This window comes from Saccostrea cucullata, unplaced genomic scaffold (assembly GCF_032062105.1).
Source record: "Saccostrea cucullata isolate Sc308-1 unplaced genomic scaffold, CSIRO_AGI_Scuc_v1 ctg3968, whole genome shotgun sequence".
Lineage (NCBI taxonomy): Eukaryota > Metazoa > Mollusca > Bivalvia > Ostreida > Ostreidae > Saccostrea > Saccostrea cuccullata.
Window position 1 is genome coordinate 8,224 of NW_026931136.1, and position 21,992 is coordinate 30,215.

Genomic DNA, 21,992 nt, shown 5'->3' on the forward strand with positions numbered 1-21,992 from the left:
GAGAGCTGATGTGTTTTATGAGATGATAAATCATGTGTGAACTTTCTCAGTTTAGCGGAATCATGAACATTTTCGGCGAGATGAATGTTTTGTATACAGTGGTGATCAAGGCTTTGCGAACCATCAGGAGCGGATCAAAGAATTTATGAATGAATAAAAACTATGGAAATGACGTACCAATTTTTTAATTTATACTTGCACTATCTAATGAAATGAATAATTTACAAGTGATAGATATACAAGAAAACGCGAAATGATAATAAATGCAGCTGACAATCGTTATTTTTTTTTATATAGATAAAATAAAATATTTATAAATTCACGAGACAAAACAGAAGGAGAATGAATGATGGCAAAATATCACATGACGGGAACTGAATTTTATGAATGAAGATTTTAAAAAGTTACTTGTAAGTTGTATATGTTATATCTGTGTATTCTACTTGGCTGTGTGCTTCAAAAAAAGGGGGGGGCCGGGGTCGTATTGAACATAGTAAATAGCCATAACGTTTGAACGGTAAGTACTATAGGGCTTTCGTATTTCAAATATAATCCTTGTGAAAAGAACTTTTATTGGATACGACGAACTTTGACCCTTTGACCTAGACCTTGGAGAACACGTGTACATCTGAATCTTTTTTTTTGTTTCGTTTCTATGGCAACCGTGAGCGACTCATTACAATTATTTTGAAAGTAGAAATCACTTTTACACATTGCAAGGAATAAACATTGAAAGTTTCAAAACGATTGCCTGAGTAGTTATTGAGAAAATCGAAATTAAAGAATTTTCACTTTCACCTGGTTTCCATGGCAATAATCGATTATATGAAAATTTTAAATACGAGTTGCAGAACTACAGATATACAGATACTAATCCTTAAAATAAGAAAAGTTTCATGACGAACGTTTAAGGGACCAGAGAGAACACTCTCGGACAAAATTTGTCGCTTTTTACAGGTTTCCATGGCAACGGTAGACATATTGGAACTGAACGACCTCACTGCACAACTACAACCAGTGATCGTCCTTTGAGGAAAGTTTCAGGAAGATTGTCCCAGCCATCTCCGAGAAACAGCCTGGATAAAAAAAACATGCGTACAATATCAATATGTCGTCCCCGACTTCGTTCGGGGCGACATAATAACTCCTGAATTTTTCTCATCAATAATTCCTGAATTTTCCCCTTCAATTCGAGCATTTCTGCATTGCAGAGAGCTGATGTGTTTTATGAGATGATAAATCATGTGTGAACTTTCTCAGTTTAGCGGAATCATGAACATTTTCGGCGAGATGAATGTTTTGTATACAGTGGTGATCAAGGCTTTGCGAACCATCAGGAGCGGATCAAAGAATTTATGAATGAATAAAAACTATGGAAATGACGTACCAATTTTTTAATTTATACTTGCACTATCTAATGAAATGAATAATTTACAAGTGATAGATATACAAGAAAACGCGAAATGATAATAAATGCAGCTGACAATCGTTATTTTTTTTTATATAGATAAAATAAAATATTTATAAATTCACGAGACAAAACAGAAGGAGAATGAATGATGGCAAAATATCACATGACGGGAACTGAATTTTATGAATGAAGATTTTAAAAAGTTACTTGTAAGTTGTATATGTTATATCTGTGTATTCTACTTGGCTGTGTGCTTCAAAAAAAGGGGGGGGTCGTATTGAACATAGTAAATAGCCATAACGTTTGAACGGTAAGTACTATAGGGCTTTCGTATTTCAAATATAATCCTTGTGAAAAGAACTTTTATTGGATACGACGAACTTTGACCCTTTGACCTAGACCTTGGAGAACACGTGTACATCTGAATTTTTTTTTCTGTTTCGTTTCTATGGCAACCGTGAGCGACTCATTACAATTATTTTGAAAGTAGAAATCACTTTTACACATTGCAAGGAATAAACATTGAAAGTTTCAAAACGATTGCCTGAGTAGTTATTGAGAAAATCGAAATTAAAGAATTTTCACTTTCACCTGGTTTCCATGGCAATAATCGATTATATGAAAATTTTAAATACGAGTTGCAGAACTACAGATACTAATCCTTAAAATAAGAAAAGTTTCATGACGAACGTTTAAGGGACCAGAGAGAACACTCTCGGACAAAATTTGTCGCTTTTTACAGGTTTCCATGGCAACGGTAGACATATTGGAACTGAACGACCTCACTGCACAACTACAACCAGTGATCGTCCTTTGAGGAAAGTTTCAGGAAGATTGTCCCAGCCATCTCCGAGAAACAGCCTGGATAAAAAAAACATGCGTACAATATCAATATGTCGTCCCCGACTTCGTTCGGGGCGACATAATAATAAGAAACAATAGAATCACTATAAGGTCTTCCGTGAAGACGGAAGACCTTAATTACAAATTGTCGCATAGGTTCACGTCAGAAAATGGCTGACGCAAAATAATTCCTGAATTTTCCTCTTTAACTCGAGCAATCCTGCATTAGACAGATCTGATGTTTGTTGTGAGATGATAAACCACGTGTAAACTTTCTTAGGTCAGCGGAATCATGGACATTTTCGGCGTTATGAATGTTTTGTTTACAGTAGCGGTGAGGGCATCGCGCAACTATTGGAGCGGATCTAATGATTTATGAATGAATAAAAAAAGATGGAAATAAAGTTTGATTTGTTCTGTATTATTTAATGACATTATTCATTTGCAAGTAATAGATATAAACAAGAAAACGCGAAATGCTTATAAATGCAGCTGAAAATCTTTATTTTCTCAAGATAAAAAAAAATTAAATTAAATAATTATAAATTCTACAAACAAAACATAGGAAGAATGAATGATGGCACGTTATCAGATGACATCAGGGGAACTGATTTTTATGAATGAAACTTTTAAAACGTTACTTGTACGTTGTAGATGTTACATCTGAGAAGTCTACCTGTCTGCGCGCTTCCGGGAAGGGGGGGGAGGGGGTTCTTGAATATAGACTTGTAAATTACCATTATTTTGTAAAAAGAATTAAGCCTTATCATTTTCTTTACTTTAAGAAGAGTGTCTTGTTATGTAAATGTCAAGGTCAGTTTATGTAGAATGTAAAAATTAAAGCCGAATTGGCATTCATTTCAATATGTGAGAAAGGTGGGAGATAGGTCTTTTACAGTTCACAAAAAAGTAATGAGGGGGGGATAAGATGAACACATATAATATATTCAATATACACACTTTATTTACTAAAATCTCGTCTCAATTGAACCATGGAAGTTTTTCTACCGGTCCTTTCGCCATCGCGGCGTCAAAGACTTTACCTGCACACTTGTGTATTGCACAATGGGTTTTCCCCCCGCGAAGTCTATTTATGAGAAAATGAAATGAATATTTTTTAGTGTTTAAGGAAACGTTGAACCTACGTTTGCGAAAGTTCTCAGATATTCAAAGATATTTAATTCCTTGTTAATCAAATCAAGAAACTGTTTATACGTAAAATCATCAAAAAGGGGCTTTAACTTTCACCATGAATATCACAGAAAAAAGAAGAAAGAAAGACAAAGAAATGTTCAAAATCGAGTTTTAATTCCCTTTTCTGTGACGACCGGAAGTATTGACGACGGAAAAAATGTTAATGGACAAATCTTCAAGTCATGATCTATGATATCTGACACAGTTAACTTTCATATCTTAATCTGTTCTGGAGAAATGGACCGGACAAAGGTCATTTCCAAAATTTGGTCAATACGAAAATAGTAAGAATATTACAAATTGTCGCATAGGTTCACGTCAGAAAATGGCTGACGCAAAATAATTCCTGAATTTTCCTCTTTAACTCGAGCAATCCTGCATTAGACAGATCTGATGTTTGTTGTGAGATGATAAACCACGTGTAAACTTTCTTAGGTCAGCGGAATCATGGACATTTTCGGCGTTATGAATGTTTTGTTTACAGTAGCGGTGAGGGCATCGCGCAACTATTGGAGCGGATCTAATGATTTATGAATGAATAAAAAAGATGGAAATAAAGTTTGATTTGTTCTGTATTATTTAATGACATTATTCATTTGCAAGTAATAGATATATACAAGAAAACGCGAAATGCTAATAAATGCAGCTGAAAATCTTTATTTTCTCAAGATAAAAAAAATTAAATTAAATAATTATAAATTCTACAAACAAAGCATAGGAAGAATGAATGATGGCACGTTATCAGATGACATCAGGGGAACTGATTTTTATGAATGAAACTTTTAAAACGTTACTTGTACGTTGTAGATGTTACATCTGAGAAGTCTACCTGTCTGCGCGCTTCCGGGAAGGGGGGGGGGGGGTTCTTGAATATAGACTTGTAAATTACCATTATTTTGTAAAAAGAATTAAGCCTTATCATTTTCTTTACTTTAAGAAGAGTGTCTTGTTATGTAAATGTCAAGGTCAGATTATGTAGAATGTAAAAATTAAAGCCGAATTGGCATTCATTTCAATATGTGAGAAAGGTGGGAGATAGGTCTTTTACAGTTCACAAAAAAGTAATGGGGGGGATAAGATGAACACATATAATATATTCAATATACACACTTTATTTACTAAAATCTCGTCTCAATTGAACCATGGAAGTTTTTCTACCGGTCCTTTCGCCATCGCGGCGTCAAAGACTTTACCTGCACACTTGTGTATTGCACAATGGGTTTTCCCCCCGCGAAGTCTATTTATGAGAAAATGAAATGAATATTTTTTAGTGTTTAAGGAAACGTTGAACCTACGTTTGCGAAAGTTCTCAGATATTCAAAGATATTTAATTCCTTGTTAATCAAATCAAGAAACTGTTTATACGTAAAATCATCAAAAAGGGGCTTTAACTTTCACCATGAATATCACAGAAAAAAGAAGAAAGAAAGACAAAGAAATGTTCAAAATCGAGTTTTAATTCCCTTTTCTGTGACGACCGGAAGTATTGACGACGGAAAAAATGTTAATGGACAAATCTTCAAGTCATGATCTATGATATCTGACACAGTTAACTTTCATATCTTAATCTGTTCTGGAGAAATGGACCGGACAAAGGTCATTTCCAAAATTTGGTCAATACGAAAATAGTAAGAATATTACAAATTGTCGCATAGGTTCACGTCAGAAAATGGCTGACGCAAAATAATTCCTGAATTTTCCTCTTTAACTCGAGCAATCCTGCATTAGACAGATCTGATGTTTGTTGTGAGATGATAAACCACGTGTAAACTTTCTTAGGTCAGCGGAATCATGGGCATTTTCGGCGTTATGAATGTTTTGTTTACAGTAGCGGTGAGGGCATCGCGCAACTATTGGAGCGGATCTAATGATTTATGAATGAATAAAAAAAGATGGAAATAAAGTTTGATTTGTTCTGTATTATTTAATGACATTATTCATTTGCAAGTAATAGATATAAACAAGAAAACGCGAAATGCTTATAAATGCAGCTGAAAATCTTTATTTTCTCAAGATAAAAAAAATAAATTAAATAATTATAAATTCTACAAACAAAACATAGGAAGAATGAATGATGGCACGTTATCAGATGACATCAGGGGAACTGATTTTTATGAATGAAACTTTTAAAACGTTACTTGTACGTTGTAGATGTTACATCTGCGAAGTCTACCTGTCTGCGCGCTTCCGGGAAGGGGGGGGGGTTCTTGAATATAGACTTGTAAATTACCATTATTTTGTAAAAAGAATTAAGCCTTATCATTTTCTTTACTTTAAGAAGAGTGTCTTGTTATGTAAATGTCAAGGTCAGTTTATGTAGAATGTAAAAATTAAAGCCGAATTGGCATTCATTTCAATATGTGAGAAAGGTGGGAGATAGGTCTTTTACAGTTCACAAAAAAGAAATGGGGGGGGGGATAAGATGAACACATATAATATATTCAATATACACACTTTATTTACTAAAATCTCGTCTCAATTGAACCATGGAAGTTTTTCTACCGGTCCTTTCGCCATCGCGGCGTCAAAGACTTTACAGGCAAACTTGTGTATTGCACAATGGGTTTTCCCCCCGCGAAGTCTATTAATGAGAAAAAAAAATTAATATTTTTTAGTGTTTAAGGAAACGTTGAACCTACGTTTGCGAAAGTTCTCAGATATTCAAAGATATTTAATTCCTTGTTAATCAAATCAAGAAACTGTTTATACGTAAAATCATCAAAAAGGGGCTTTAACTTTCACCATGAATATCACAGAAAAAAGAAGAAAGAAAGACAAAGAAATGTTCAAAATCGAGTTTTAATTCCCTTTTCTGTGACGACCGGAAGTATTGACGACGGAAAAAATGTTAATGGACAAATCTTCAAGTCATGATCTATGATATCTGACACAGTTAACTTTCATATCTTAATCTGTTCTGGAGAAATGGACCGGACAAAGGTCATTTCCAAAATTTGGTCAATACGAAAATAGTAAGAATACTAGATACGATCTCGTTGCGAGCAACGAGAGGTCTTCCGTCCGTTTTAGGAAAAGAAACCCACGTAAAATCGAGCTGAAAAGAGATTCAAAATTTTGGTCACAAGGAGGATTGAAACCATGTCGCCAACGCGAATGCGCATTTTTTTTACTTTTATATCCCCAACGCGCTAACCATTAAGCTATTGGGAATACTGCTCTAAATATACTTGTGTATACCACGGTACTTTTGCAACAGTTCATCTGTCTAAGAATTATAAAAAGCATTCATAATTTCGCGCCAAACGCCACGAGTAAATATTTGCGCCTTTTTTTTGGACTGATCTATTAGATAGGTATGATAGCATCAATTAAATTTTAAAAATAAAACATTCTTAGCGCCTTTATTTCATTTTGACGTTAAGAAAGTATATGTAACACATTATACACATTACATATCGTATCTAGCCCAGTTACACTAAAGCAGTGAAACGGAAATTAAGTTTTAAGATTGACACTCAATTGCAACGTACTACTGTAACGTGTCGGATCTGAGCGGTCAGTAGGTCCGTGCTCGGATTACCGAGTTTTACTGGGGATATGATTGAATGCAATATATACAGATAATAATATGACACCTGCCTGGTGTCTTTAAATCAAATGACCTAAGTGCTTTGTATAATTATATATCTTCAGTTAATACCAGCACCTGCCTGGTGCCATATGATAATTGCCTCACTATACTCGTACAACTGACTATATAAGTCAACATCATTCTATCTGCCTGGTGCCCCTTGATTTAGCCTTTAACATCTGCCTGGTGTATAACTGCTTACCAAGTTGCCTATATAACTTTAGCCAAGTGGCTACAATATACTTACACAGTATGATTTAACTTTGTAAGAGCTTCTCTGTCCTAATGACAAACCTATAGCTAATGTTACACAGCTACATTTTAACTAGTCACTAACTACGGCAACTTTGCACAATCCTATTTGATCGATAAACCAATTGCTTTCTGTACCAAAGTGAAGACACAAACCAGTTGGCTGTACTGCCCCCTTGTACCTCAACTTAATCAATGATCACAAGTTATCAGATATCATATTGATAAAATAAAACAGACTGTCTTTCTTTTGGCAACACTATTATTATTTTCTAACAGAACATCATTTATCAACAACACTTGTATAATTCTTTAGTCAATTGACCAATTAATTACAATATTTACATTGATTATCTATTATAATATAAACAAGTAACGGGAGGTAACTCCTTCAACCATTTCACTACTACGTGAGAGTCGAAGTAGTTTTTTACATTTCATGTATCCTTATGTCAGAATGGTTTAATCAAACGCTCAGCTGCCTCCATAAACCCCTACGCGCGAAATGGCGGATTTGACAGAGACAGCCGCCATTTTGGACCCGCTTCAGATTTTTGAATGCAAATATCTAGACTTTAGATTTATCAACATTCAAACAAATTAAATAGAAAGCATTATAAGGAGGGCTTCTATTACCATGCCAAATAAAAATGAAAAATACTGAAAAACAAAAAAGTTAGAAAATACGATTTTTTTAAGTTTGCAATTCGTAACGACCGGAAGTACTGACGACGCACGAAAAGGCGATTCTGCAACCCACAAAGTCATGATCTATCATCTCCAATAAGTCTCCAGTTCATATTCTTAGCCATTTTCGATAAAAGTGCGCGACAAAATCGCATTTTAAAATCAGGAAATTGTCCATAACTTGGCACCAGAAGCGAATTTTCCAAATTACTCTTCGGATGTAACAACTTCATATAATGACGCATATTTTGTGAAAGTTTCATGAAAAACCACTGAATAGTTTTCGAGAAATCGCCTGCACAAAATTTTGTCAAAAAAAATAATAATAATAAGAATAATAAGAAACAGTAGAATCACTATAAGGTCTTCCGTGAAGACGGAAGACCTTAACTAGATACGATCTCGTTGTGAACAACGAGTGGGTCTTCCGTTCGATTCTTGAAGAGATGAGATAAGATTTTGAATGAGATTTGCATTCTAAAGTAATGATTTTCCATAATCTGTAAAAAGACATTGAACAATAAAGACTTCTAAAATTGACTTTTGGTCCCTCACGGCCCCTAATATTAATGATCAGCCCTTTTTTCTTCATAACATTTTAAAGCTCTTAGGATTGTGAAAACTTTTTGTTCAACAACTATTCAGAAATTCTTTTTTGTTTTTGAGTTTTTCGCAAAAGAAATATTTAGGGGCCAACCCTTCAACTCCTTGATGGGGACGTTTAGCGAAAAATGAAAGAATGCATATTGTTCAGAACATGATTTTGAACATCTTTTGTTCAATATTACTTGTCAAAATATTTCTCACTTTCGAGATATAAAGCGTCAAAGATTTAGCATTCTGGCCCCTTGTAGCCCCTAATTATGAATTATACGACATAAAAATCATAATATGAAGTTGAAGGTTGTTGAGATAAACATTTTTGCTTCAGTAATGTATAACAAATTATTGACTGTAAAAGAGTAATCGAAAAAAGACTTTTAGCCCCTCTTGGCCCTTAATTTGAGTGTCCAGCCCCTTTTTCTGGATTTCATTTTGAAGCTCTTAGGATTTTGAACACTTTTTGCTCAACAACTATTCAGAGATTCTTTTTCGTTATCGAGTTATTTGCAAAAGAAATATTTAGGGGCCAACCCTTCAACTCCTTGATGGGGACGTTTAGCGAAAAATGAAAGAATGCATATTGTTCAGAACATGATTTTGAACATCTTTTGTTCAATATTACTTGTCAAAATATTTCTCACTTTCGAGATATAAAGCATCAGCGATTTAGCAATCTGGCCCCTTGTAGCCCCTTATTATGTAATATACGACATAAAAATCATAATATACAGTTGTAGATTGTTGAGATAAACATTTTTGCTTCAGTTATGTATAACAAAATATTGACTGTAAAAGAGTTATCGTAAGAAGACTTTAAGCCCCTCTTGGCCCTTAATTTGAGTGTCCAGCCCCTTTTTCTGGATTTCATCTGAAGGCTCTTAGGATTTTGAACACTTTTTGTTCAACAACTATTCAGAGATTCTTTTTCGTTTTCGAGTTATTCGCAAAAGAAATATTTAGGGACCAACCCTTCAACTCCTTAATGGGGACGTTTAGCGAAAAATGAAAGAATGCATATTGTTCAGAACATGATTTTGAACATCTTTTGTTCAATATCACTTATCAAAATCTTTCTCACTTTCGAGATATAAAGCATCAGCGATTTAGCATTCTGGCCCCTTGTAGCCCCTTATTATGTAATATACGACATAAAAATCATGATATACAGTTGTAGATTGTTGAGATAAACATTTTTGCTTCAGTTTTGTATAACAAAATATTGACTGTAAAAGAGTTATCGTAAGAAGACTTTAAGCCCCTTTTGGCCCTTAATTTGAGTGTCCAGCCCCTTTTTCTGGATTTCATCTGAAAGCTCTTAGGATTTTAAACACTTTTTGTTCAACAACTATTCAGAGATTCTTTTTCGTTTTCGAGTTATTCGCAAAAGAAATATTTAGGGACCAACCCTTCAACTCCCTAATGGGGACGTTTAGCGAAAAATGAAAGGTTGCATATTGTTCAGAACATGATTTTGAACATCTTTTGTTCAATATCACTTATCAAAATCTTTCTCACTTTCGAGATATAAAGCGTAAAAGATTTAGCAGTCTGGCCCCTTGTGGCCCCTAATTATGTACCATACGATATTAAAATCATAAAATACAGCTGTAGATTGTTGAGGTAAACATTTTTGCTTCATTAATGTATCACAAAATATTTACTGTTAAAGAGTTATCAAAAAAAGACTTTTAGCCCCTTTGGGCCCCTAATGTGATGAGTCAGCACTTTTTTCTTGATATCATATTAAAGATCTTCTCATTCAGCACAAATTTTGTTCAGTATGTTTTAACAAAATGATTATACTTTAAAAGATATGTTACAAAATGTCTCGAAAATTCACTCATGAATTGTGTCCTAGATTTCGACCCCTACCGCGCTTCCATATTGGAACATTTTAAAAAAATTTTAATCCAATGTGCAATTCAGCAATGTGTCGTCTATCATCGCTGAAAATTTCAGCTCTCTAGCTAATGTCATTTTTGAAGTAACTTAAGGACAAGGAGACCCTCTAAAAATCACTAAAAGGGCGATAACTCACGACCGGAAGTGATGTTTTCAAAATTGAAGCGGGGGTACAAACTTCAGATAGACATACACAAACTCTGAAAATTTGAACAAAATCCATCAAGCCATCTCCGAGAAATCATCTGCACAAAAATTGTAAGAAAAAAAGAAGAATAATAAAAGTGAAAAAGAAACAATAGAATAATAGAAGGGTCTTCCGTTGGAGACGGAAGACCCTAACTAGATGCGATCTCGTTGCGAGCAACGAGTAGGTCTTCCGTCCGAATTTTCGATAAAATGAAATATGACTTTGACTATGATCTTTGATAAAACATCATGGAATGATGCCTTTTCTCTTTTGATTTAATCCTTTTGATTTAGATAATATCATCAATGCGTACTTAATTTGCACATTAATTCTTTTCTTTTTTCTACTTTGAGAAACAACCAAAACCAATTAAAGAAGACTTGTAAGGAGACCTTGGATTATGAATGTAGTTTGACACAGAATTGCAACGAACCTACGACATGACAATCCAAGTATCCCTACACATTTCATTGCTCCTTATGATACTTTGGTTCTAGCAAACGCTCGGCTGCCTCTATTAACCGCTATTGCGAAATGTCGGAATTGACAGAGACCGCCGCCATTTTGTTCCCGCTTCAGATTTTTGAATGTTAATATCTCGAGTTTGAATTTATAAATTTATAAACGAATTATATATTCAGCCTAATAAGAAATATTCCTATCAACTATACTTATATAATTTGAAAATATTGAAAAACAAAAAAGTTAAAGACGAGAGACTTTTGGCCCCTCTATGCCCCTAATTTGAAGGACTAACCCCGTTTACTTGATATCAAATGAAAGGTCTTACTATATTGCACATTTTTTATTATATATGTCTTAACAAAATATTAACAGGTAAACAGATATAAAAGAAAACGTGTCAATTTTTGAGAGATGAGTATGAGGCTATTTTTCGAGCCCAGGCGAGCGTCGATGCCTTCTTACCTGGAAAGCTCTATATGCAAAATGTCACATCTACTATCCTTCCTCTACCTTCACTGAAAATCTCAAGTCGATATCTTAAGTCGTTTAGGAGGAGATCTCAGGACAAGCTGACCCTCTAAAAATCAGTAAATCGTCCATATCTCACGACCGGAAGTGACGACGTACTTAGGAAAAATTTCCGACAAGGTTCAGATAAATATCTATCAGATCTGAAAATTTGGTGAGAATCAGTCCAGCCGTTTCTGAGAAATTGCGTGCACAAAATCGGTAAGAAAAATAATAATAATAACTAGATGCGATCTCGTTGCGAGCAACGAGTAGGTCTTCCGTCCGAATTTTCGATAAGATGAGATATGACTTTGACTATGATCTTTGATAAAATATCATGGAATCATGCCTTTTCTCTTTTGATTAAATCATTTTGATTTAGATAATATCATCAATGCGTACTTAATTTGCACATTAATTCTTTTCTTTTTTCCTACTTTGAGAAACAACCAAAACCAATTAAAGAAGACTTGTAAGGAGACCTTGGATTATAAATGTAGTTTGACACAGAATTGCAACGAACCTACGACGTGACTATCCAAGTATCCCTACACATTTCATTGCTCCTTATGTTACTTTCGTTCAAGCAAACGCTCGGCTGCCTCTGTTAACCGCTATTGCGAAATGTAGGAATTGACAGAGACCGCCGCCATTTCGTTCCCGCTTCAGATTTTTGAATGTTAATATCTCGAGTTTGAATTTATAAATTTACAAACGAATTATATATTCAGCCTAATAAGAAATGTTTCTATCAACTATACAAGTATAATTTGAAAATATTGAAAAACAAAAAAGTTAAAGACGAGAGAGTTTTGGCCCCTCTATGCCCCTAATTTGAAGGACTAACCCCGTTTACTTGATATCAAATGAAAGGTCTTACTATATTGCACATTTTTTATTATATATGTCTTAACAAAATATTAACAGGTAAAAAGATATAAAAGAAAACGTGTCAATATTTGCGAGATGAGTATGAGGCTATTTTTCGATCCCAGGCGAGCGTCGATGCCTTTTTACCTGGAAAGCTCTATATGCAAAATGTCACATCTACTATCCTTCCTCTACCTTCACTGAAAATCTCAAGTCGATATCTTAAGTCGTTTAGGAGGAGATCTCAGGACAAGCCGACCCTCTAAAAATCAGAAAATCATCCATATCTCACGACCGGAAGTGACGACGTACTTACGAAAAATTTCCGACAAGGTTCAGAAAAATATCTATCAGATCTGAAAATTTGGTGAGAATCGGTCCAGCCGTTTCTGAGAAATCGCGTGCACAAAATCGGTAAGAAAAAAAAAATAATAATAATAATATAGGGAAAAAGAAACCGAACGAAAACAATAAGGTCTTCCGTTGGAGACGGAAGACCTTAATAATAGAGAAAAAGAAACCGAACGAAAACAATAAGGTCTTCCGTTGGAGACGGAAGACCTTAACTAGATGCGTTCTTGTTGCTGGTGCAACAAGCAGGTCTTCCGACCGACTTCTCTTTTGCAATCTAGTCTGCGTTATCCTATGAAATAGATTCCATAATGTATTTTTTTTCATTTACGTTCATTTACAGTAGTTTCACAACACAGATCGAGATTGTTCCAGGTGTTTCACAAAATATCTCCAAATATAGCTTTTAAAAATCGGCGAAATTTTCCACACATGTTATAAAAGAGTGAAAAGTAATTTGCAACTGAAAAAAGACAAAAACAATGAAAAAATTTGGGGAACGCCCCGAGCGGGATTCGAACCCGCGACAGTAAGACAAAGTTTGGTTCTGTCATATCTTCGCAATAAACGCACGCATGAAAAAAATGAAAACATATATAGATATCGTTGAAGATGCTCTATAAACCCTGTAAATCTGAAAGAAAAATATTGAAAAACTAAAAAGTTGAAAAATTAGACTTTTTGAATTCACTTCCGTTTGCGACCGGAAGTAGGAACGACGAAAAATGAAGGACGTTCGGCACATCTACATGTGATGCTCTTTCATGTCCATGAGTTTCAATGTCATATCTTTAGCCGTTTTCGAGAAAACTAGGGTACAAAAATCCATTTAAAAAATACAAATTTCCCCAAAAATCGCGAATGGAAGCAAATTTTGAAAAAATGAAATACACGTCTGGGGATATTAATGTGGTGCATCTTTCCTGTAAAAATCTTTGAAATCCGTACAGACACAGCTGAGATATCGCCATAACTATGAAAAAAGAATAATAATAATAACTAGATGCGTTCTTGTTGCTAGGGCAACAAGTAGGTCTTCCGACCGACTTTTCTTGAGAGTTCTATTCTGCGTCATCCCATGAAATAGATTTTAGAATGTATTTTTTCGTTTACGTTTATTTACAGTAGTTTCTCAACACAGATCGTGATTGTTCCAGGTATTTCACAAAATATCTCCAAATATAGCTTTTAAAAATCGGCAAAATGTTCCAAACATGTTATAAAAGAGTGAAAAGTAATTCGCAACTGAAAAAAGACAAAAACAAAGAAAAAATTTGGGGAACGCCCCGAGTGGGATTCGAACCGCCGACAGTAAGACAAAGTTTGGTTCGGTCATATCTTTGCAAAAAACACACGCATGAAGAAAATGAAAACATATATAGATATCTTTAAAGATGCTCTATAAACCCTGTGAATCCGAAAGAAAAATATTGAAAAACAAAAAAGTTGAAAAATTGGACTTTTTGAATTCACTTCCGTTTACGACCGGAAGTAGGAACGACAAAAATGAAGGACGTTCGGCACATCTGCATGTGATGTTCTTTCATGTCCATAAGTTTCAATGTCATATCATCTGCCGTTTTCGAGAAAAGTAATGTACAAAAACCCATTTAAAAAATACAAATTTCCCCAAAAATCGCGAACGGAAGAAAATTTTGAAAAAATGAAAAACACGTCTGGAGATATTAACCTGGTGCATCTTTCCTGTAAAAATCTTTGAAATCTGTACAGTCACAGCTGAGATATCGCCATAAAAATGAAAAAAAGAATAATAATAATAATAGGAAACCGACGGAAAACAATAAGGTCTTCCGAAGGAAGTCGGAAGACCTTAATAATAATAATAATAATAAACAGAAGGAAAACAATAAGGTCTTCCGAAGGAAGTCGGAAGACCTTAACTAGAGCAAAGCTCGTTGCAAAGCAACGAGTAGGTCTTCCGTCCTGTTTGACCGGAAGTTACTGTCATTTTTTTTAAAAAAATGAGTACTAACGCCCAAAAATGGTTTAAATACTCTAAATCCGTGATAATTAATGCAAAAATAAGCCAGTTTTTGCTACTTCCGGTTTGACCGTTAGTGATGACGACGGACGGAAAATTAATTTTTTATGCTCCCAGTGAAAATTGTTACCCAAAAACTTGTCAAGAACGGCAAAAATATGCGTTTTCCGACTACTTCCGGTTTGGCCGGAAGTGACGTCGCCGAACGTATTTTGATGACTCTAATAGATTTACCTTGACATTTTGAACAACTTTGCTTCTTTGACGTATTAGAAATTCTCAATACTTTTTGAGATATAAAGGAAAAACTTCTGGCCCCTCTAGGCCCCTTATTTTAGGGGCTAGCCCTTTTCTAGAGATACCATTTGAAAGATCCTGAAATTCTACACTTCTTTCGTTCTATATATTTTAACAAAATATTTCCTGGTAAAAAGATATCATAGAAAAAGTGTTAAAAATTTTGAAATTCGCGATAGGCCTATTTTCGAGCCATAGCGCGCGCTGACGTGCAGCACTTCCGGTGAAAATGAAATACGTATGTCACATCTACATATATTGCTCTATCATTGCTGAAAAACTCAAGCTTCTATCCTAAGCCATTCATGAGAAAACTCGCGGACAAACTGACCCTCTGAAAATCACTAATTCGCGGATATCTCAAAACCGGAAGTGACGTCATCAAAACAAAAAATTATATATCAGCTTTGTTCGATGTTCTATCAATTCTGAAAGTTTCATGAAAATCGAACCAGCCGTTTCCGAGAACTCGCGTGCACAAAATCGGTAAGAAAAAAAAACAATAATAATAACTAGAGCCGAGCTCGTTGCAAAGCAACGAGTAGGTCTTCCGTCCTTTTTGACCGGAAAATCATCTGTAACTTTCATTTTTTTAAAAAGATGAGTAATGATGTCCAAAAATGGTTTAATCCTCCAAGTCTATATAAATTATTGTAATATTAAGCCATTTTTGGCTACTTCGGGTTTGACCGGAAGTGACGTCAACGGAGAGAAAATTAAGATTTAAGCTTCCAGTGACATATGTAACCCAAAAACCTGTCAGAAACAGCAAAAATATGCAATTTAAGACTACTTCCGGTTTGACCGGAATTGACGTCACCGGACGTATTTTGACGACTCCATTAGATAAAGCTTGACATATTGAACAACTTTGCTTCTTTGACGTATTACAAATTCTCAATACTTTTTGAGATATTAAAGAAAAAATTTCGGCCCCTTTTGGCTCTTTATTATAGGGATCAGCCCCTTATCGTTGATGTCATTCGAAAGATCGTGAGATTCTTTACAACTTTTGTTCTATATATTTTTACAAAATGTTAACATGTAAAAAGATATTGAAGAAAAGGTGTGAAAAATTTCTAAGTCCCCGATAGGATTTTTTTCGAGCCATAGCGAGCGCCGACGTGCGGCACTTCCGGAGAAAGAGAGTGGTGTGTGACAAAAGAGCACACATTGCTCTATCATCGCTGAAAATCTCATGTTTCTGTCTTAAGGCATTTTCGAGAAAAATGATGGACAATGAGACCCCCTGAAAATCACTAAATCGCGGAAATCTCAAAACCGGAAGTGACGTCATCAAAACAAAAAAATTACTTTCAGCTTTGCTTGATGTTCTATCAGTCCTGAAAGTTTCATGAAAATCTATCCAGCCGTTTTCGAGAAATCGCGTGCACAAAATCGGTAAGAAAAAAAAACAATAATAATAATAACTAGAGCCGAGCTCGTTGCAAAGCAACGAGTAGGTCTTCCGTCCTGTTTGACCGGAAGTGCATCTGTTACTTTCATTAAAAAAAAAAGAGTAATGAAGTTCAAAAATGGTTTAATCCTCCAAATCTATATTAATAATGCAATATTAAGCCATTTTTGGCTACTTCCGGTTTGACCGGAAGTGACGTCGACAGACAGAAAATAAAGATTTAAGCTTCCAGTGACATATGTTATCCAAAAACCTGTCAAAAACGGCAAAAATATGCAATTTTTGACTACTTCCGGTTTGACCGGAAGTGACGTCGCCGGACGTATTTTGACGACGCCATTAAATAGAGCTTGATATTTTGAACAACTTTGCTTCTTAGACGTATTACAAATTCTCAATACTTTTTGAGATATAAAGGAAAAAATTTCGGCCCCTTTTAGCCCTTAATTATAGGGGCCAGTCCCTTATCGTTGATATCTATCGAAAGATCGTGACATTCTTCACAACTTTTGTTCTATATGTTTTTACAAAATATTAACATGTAAAAAGATATTGCCAAAAATGTGTGAAAAGTTTCTAAATTCCCGATAGACCTTTTTTCGAGCCATAGCGAGCGCCGACGTGCTGCACTTCCGGAGAATAAGAAAGGTGTGTGTCACATCAGCACATGTTGCTCTATCATCGCTGATAATCTTACGTTTCTATCTAAAAGCACTTTTGAGAAAAATGCTGGACAATGTGACCCTCTGAAAATCACTTAATCGCGGAAATCTCGAAACCGGAAGTGACGTCATAAAAATAAAAAATATATATCAGGTTTGATTGATGTTCCATCAGGCCTGAAAGTTTCATGAAAATCGATCGAGCCGTTTCCGAGAAATCGCGTGCACAAAATCGGTAAGAAAAAAAACAATAATAAAAATAATAAAAATAGTGGAAAAGAAACCTAAGAATAACAAGAAGGTCTTCCGCTGAAGACGGAAGACCTTAATAAAAATAGTGGAAAAGAAACCTAAGAATAACAAAAAGGTCTTCCGCTGAAGACGGAAGACCTTAATAATAAGAAACAGAGTAAAAACAATATGTTCCCCAACTTCGTTTGGGGAACATGATAAATCTCTTTTTTCTTGTAGACTACGAATATATAAAGACATATAATACACTCAAAAATATATAAATATAGTAAAATGGAACGCTTTTGAGATAAATATAAGAATAATCATGTAGATATCAAAGCCCGTGGCTCGATGGGAATGGATTGAAACAGATATGGACAATCACTATCGCCCAGCAGAATGCGTGTTTCCTTGCACGTCACGTGATGGAATTTTAGTATTCACAGTTACCTGGGTATAGAAATCACGTGGTTAATTATAATATTCAACAGGTAACAACGTGGTCAAAATGGTCTGTTTACTATAGAGAAAGTGAACACACGAAGAAACTTTTTTTTTTGTCTTTTTAACTATGAGCGAATGTTTGTCTTTTGATCTCATTTAAATATGAGGTAATATTTATAAATATACACTACCATAAAAAGGAGAACAATAGACAAACATGCGCTGACTATGTATTAAGCCTATAAAAAGGTGGGCGTACTCATTATATCCTATGGAGATTCCAGAATATGCGATGACCCCTCCCTATGAAAACGACTTCGAACTTCGTTAATACGAACTTTTAATTAACGTAATTACACAAAATTGCAGTTAAGACATTGACCATTTCTACCATTAAAAGAAAAATGCCCGTTTTTAAAATTAATTATGTCGCAATTTCTAAGTTTCATTAAGTGCAGTCATCCTTTAATGAATTTTGGAATTTTATTTTGCGCAAAACATCGTGATCCAACTCTCATAGCTTAAGTGCACTCATTCTTTGATATATGTATATAACAGTCAATCGTCAGAGACACGTGTTTGAATTAAATTAAAGCAGTTAATGTATCAGATGTTGTACTTCTTGGTAGGCAAGGAATATACTACTTAGTAATCATTATTGACGCCAATGACAAACGTTTTAATTTTTTGGACAAATAATCGACACTTTTTAAAACAGTTGTAAGCAACAAACACAGTCAATAGGACCATTTCATGAAAGAAGCTGTACTAACTGCATCCTTCTGTCTTTCTCCTGTAGAATAAATAGAGAAAACAATCATTGATTTTAAACCATATTAAAATTCATTTAAAGAGTTGGCAGTCCTGCGTTTACTAAGTATACAAATCTCCTATCTAAAGTCTGGAAAAATGATACTTAAATTAAGACTGACAGTAAATAATTTCTAATTAACGTTTTCATTATATTTTTATGCACCCCTTTGGAGAGGGGAGGGCATATTGCTTTGCTGCTATCTGTATGTCGGTCGGTCTGTCTGTCGGCCCACCAAGTTTTCGTTCATTTTGCTTCGCAGTGGTTGCACATACTAAAATGATATTGGTATACAGATTTTTCATAAGAATATCTAGATCAACTTTTGTCTTCGGTACGATCGAGCCTTTTTGACAGAGTTATACCCTTTGTTCTTAAGGGAAAAACCAATTGGGGGGGGGGGCGCAAAATCCAATTATTTGCAGTTTCAGTTCCTTTTTTTCACAGAGGTTGTGCATACTGAAATTAAAAATTTGATATACAGTTTTTTCATATGAATAATTATGTCAGGTTCTGGATACAATCGAGCTATATTTGACATAGTTATGCTCCTAAGACTTAAAAGAATTTCCTATTTCCCATTATTTGCGGTTTCTGTTCATTTTCCTCGCAGAGGTTACACCTATTGATATAGAATTTGGTGTATAGTTTTTTATAAGAATATCTAAGACCATTTCTGTTTTGGTAACGATCAAACCATTTTTGACTGAGTTTTGCCATTGGACTCCAATTATTTTTTTTTTGGGGGGGGGGGGGGGGTAAGTTTTTCACAAACAAATGTTTTTTTTCTTTGTATTAAAGGTAAACCCTCACGCATTTGCGTTTGTCAACTAATAATATACAAAAATGTTATTATGTTATTATGGAGTAGTTATTAGGAAAGTAGCAAAATTATGGTTCCCCGAGGGACCAGCAGGACTTTTTCACATTGTATTCAGAATTATACTTTTTAATACTTAGTGTATACAAAAGTAACATCTGAAAAAATGTACATTATAACAACTTTGTTTCCCTTGTTGACTAACATTATTTATCTCGTGTTTGGTGTAACATGCACCTGTATCTTACCATTCATTATGTATCAAGGTTCAACAATATGCTGACATTTCTATGTGTCGTATTAAATAAATTTAAAATCCAACTTCACAATCCTCGTGGTTATCTAATATACAGAGAAAAAAACTAGGCCATTCAAGTAGGTAACACTTCACAAACATGGCTGCCAATAGCACAAAAAAATATACACTGGGATCTCCTCAAGAGCACATTCTTATGCGTGAATCTCACGATTCACCTATTGATGTTATATGTGAGGACTGTGATGAATTTATTTGTGGTGATTGTGCGAAATCAAATCACAGAGATCATAACTGGAAAACTTTAACCACGGCTGCCACCCAAAGAAGGAGAGGTCTGCTTCTATTTCTAAAGAAGATTAAGGAAGAGAATCTGCCTGGGATAGAGGAGAAGATAAAGAAAATCCCACAACAGATCACAGAAAATAAAGAGTTCTGCGACTCTGAGATTAAAAAGGTTCAGAAACATTATGATGAGATAATGGCGCGACTGACAGTCATCAAAAAACGCCATGGAGAAACACTGATGGAAAATTTGGTAAGAAAGAATGATCAACTGAACCATGTTAAATCTGAATTAGAGAAGAAGAGAAGAGGATTTGTTGACACAGTGGAATTCATTAAGGAGAATAACAGCACCATGTCAGATTACAGTTTGATTGACAACCACAGAGAACTGACAAAAATGATATCTGAATTAGAGGTTCATATGACAAACTGTGAACATTCAGTAAGATTTACTAGAAGTGAAATCAATGATGTCTTTCTTGAGTCTCTGTTTGGAAAAACTGTAGATTTAGATAATATTGGTGTAACTCAAAGAAAGTCATTTCAATATGGAGATAACAAAATATTTTTGTTGGAGACATTCATTGAAGATCAATGTTACATCAAAGATATTGACTCAGAATATATAGAAAAGGTGAATCAGCAAGGCGCAAAAAAACGAAAACTTAGTATCGATGCTAATGACATGTATGTTACTAGTAATGGTGATGTTTATTTAACTGATTCCAGTGACAACTCCATTAGCTGTCTGTCACCATCAGGATCTGTCTCCACAGTCATCAGTACAGATCCACTGGAACCAGGAGGAATCTGCCAGTCAGTGGGCGGTGGACTACTGGTCACATTGGCAGACAAAGATTCAGATCCTTACAAATTAAAGCCACATAGCAGACGTCTGATGAGACACATCACAGTGACAGGTGATGTCATCCGTGAGTATGAGTACCAGGAGGACGGTCAGACCAGACTGTTTACAGCGCCAAACAGAATCACACAGAACAGTAACAGTGTTATCTGTGTTGTGAACAGTAAAAGTGACACTGCAGGTGAACTAGTGATTATGTCTCCCTCTGGTCACGTGAAGTCTGTCTATCGTGGACAGAATCTGACAGAAAACTTTAATCCTACTGATGCGGTGTGTGACTCCCTCTGTAATATTCTTGTTGCAGATATTAACAACGAACTGATCATTATGTTGAGTCCTGATGGGGAGTTTCTTAAAATTCTACTACAAGAAGATGAAGAGATCACTCCATACTCGCTGTCCCTATACAAGTCTACACTGTGGGTCGGATACTGGGACGGACTTGTCAAAGTGTTCAATTACACAATTTAAAACAATTTAAATATACTTAAAGGCAGAGATTTTAAGCACCGCCTTCAAAAATACTTGGTCTGGGTAGCCCTGTCAGTCAAGTACATAAAGGTCTATCATTGGATGCTGGTACTTGTTTGACATTTACTTACTGGTCCCTGTGTATACCCTGTACACCTTGTTTGGGACTCGTGGGGACCTTCAAATTAACTTTTGATCCTTTCATGTTTACTGAACATGGTATACAGAAACTGTATTTACTACGAAAATTTTGGATTGATACTATATGAATTAAATATATCTTTAGTATTTGAAGGGATATAATATGCATTTTGTTAATTAACCTTTCGTACATAAAACTTATTTTCAAATGAAATTTCGATATTGATTTTAATATGCTAAATGATAAACCTAAAGTGGAAATGTTCTTGACAAAGTTCAGAGCAGCACTGTGTGAAGTAATTAAATTAAAAAATAATGTTTCTAATCATGGGTCACTTATATTTTCCTTTTTTATTCAGATAAAAATTTACAAGCAATCTTTTTTAGCATGTTTCATGGTGACAAAGCCTTATT

General features: G+C 34.9%; 1 protein-coding gene across 1 annotated transcript; it reads left to right on the forward strand.

The window, feature by feature from the left end:
• Positions 1-19,952: 19,952 nt before the first annotated feature.
• LOC134231542 (uncharacterized) lies at positions 19,953-21,437 on the forward strand. Its single transcript, XM_062713503.1, has one exon. The coding sequence runs from the start codon at positions 19,953-19,955 to the stop codon at positions 21,435-21,437; it is 1,485 nt and encodes a 494-aa protein (XP_062569487.1).
• The last annotated feature ends 555 nt before the right edge of the window (positions 21,438-21,992 follow it).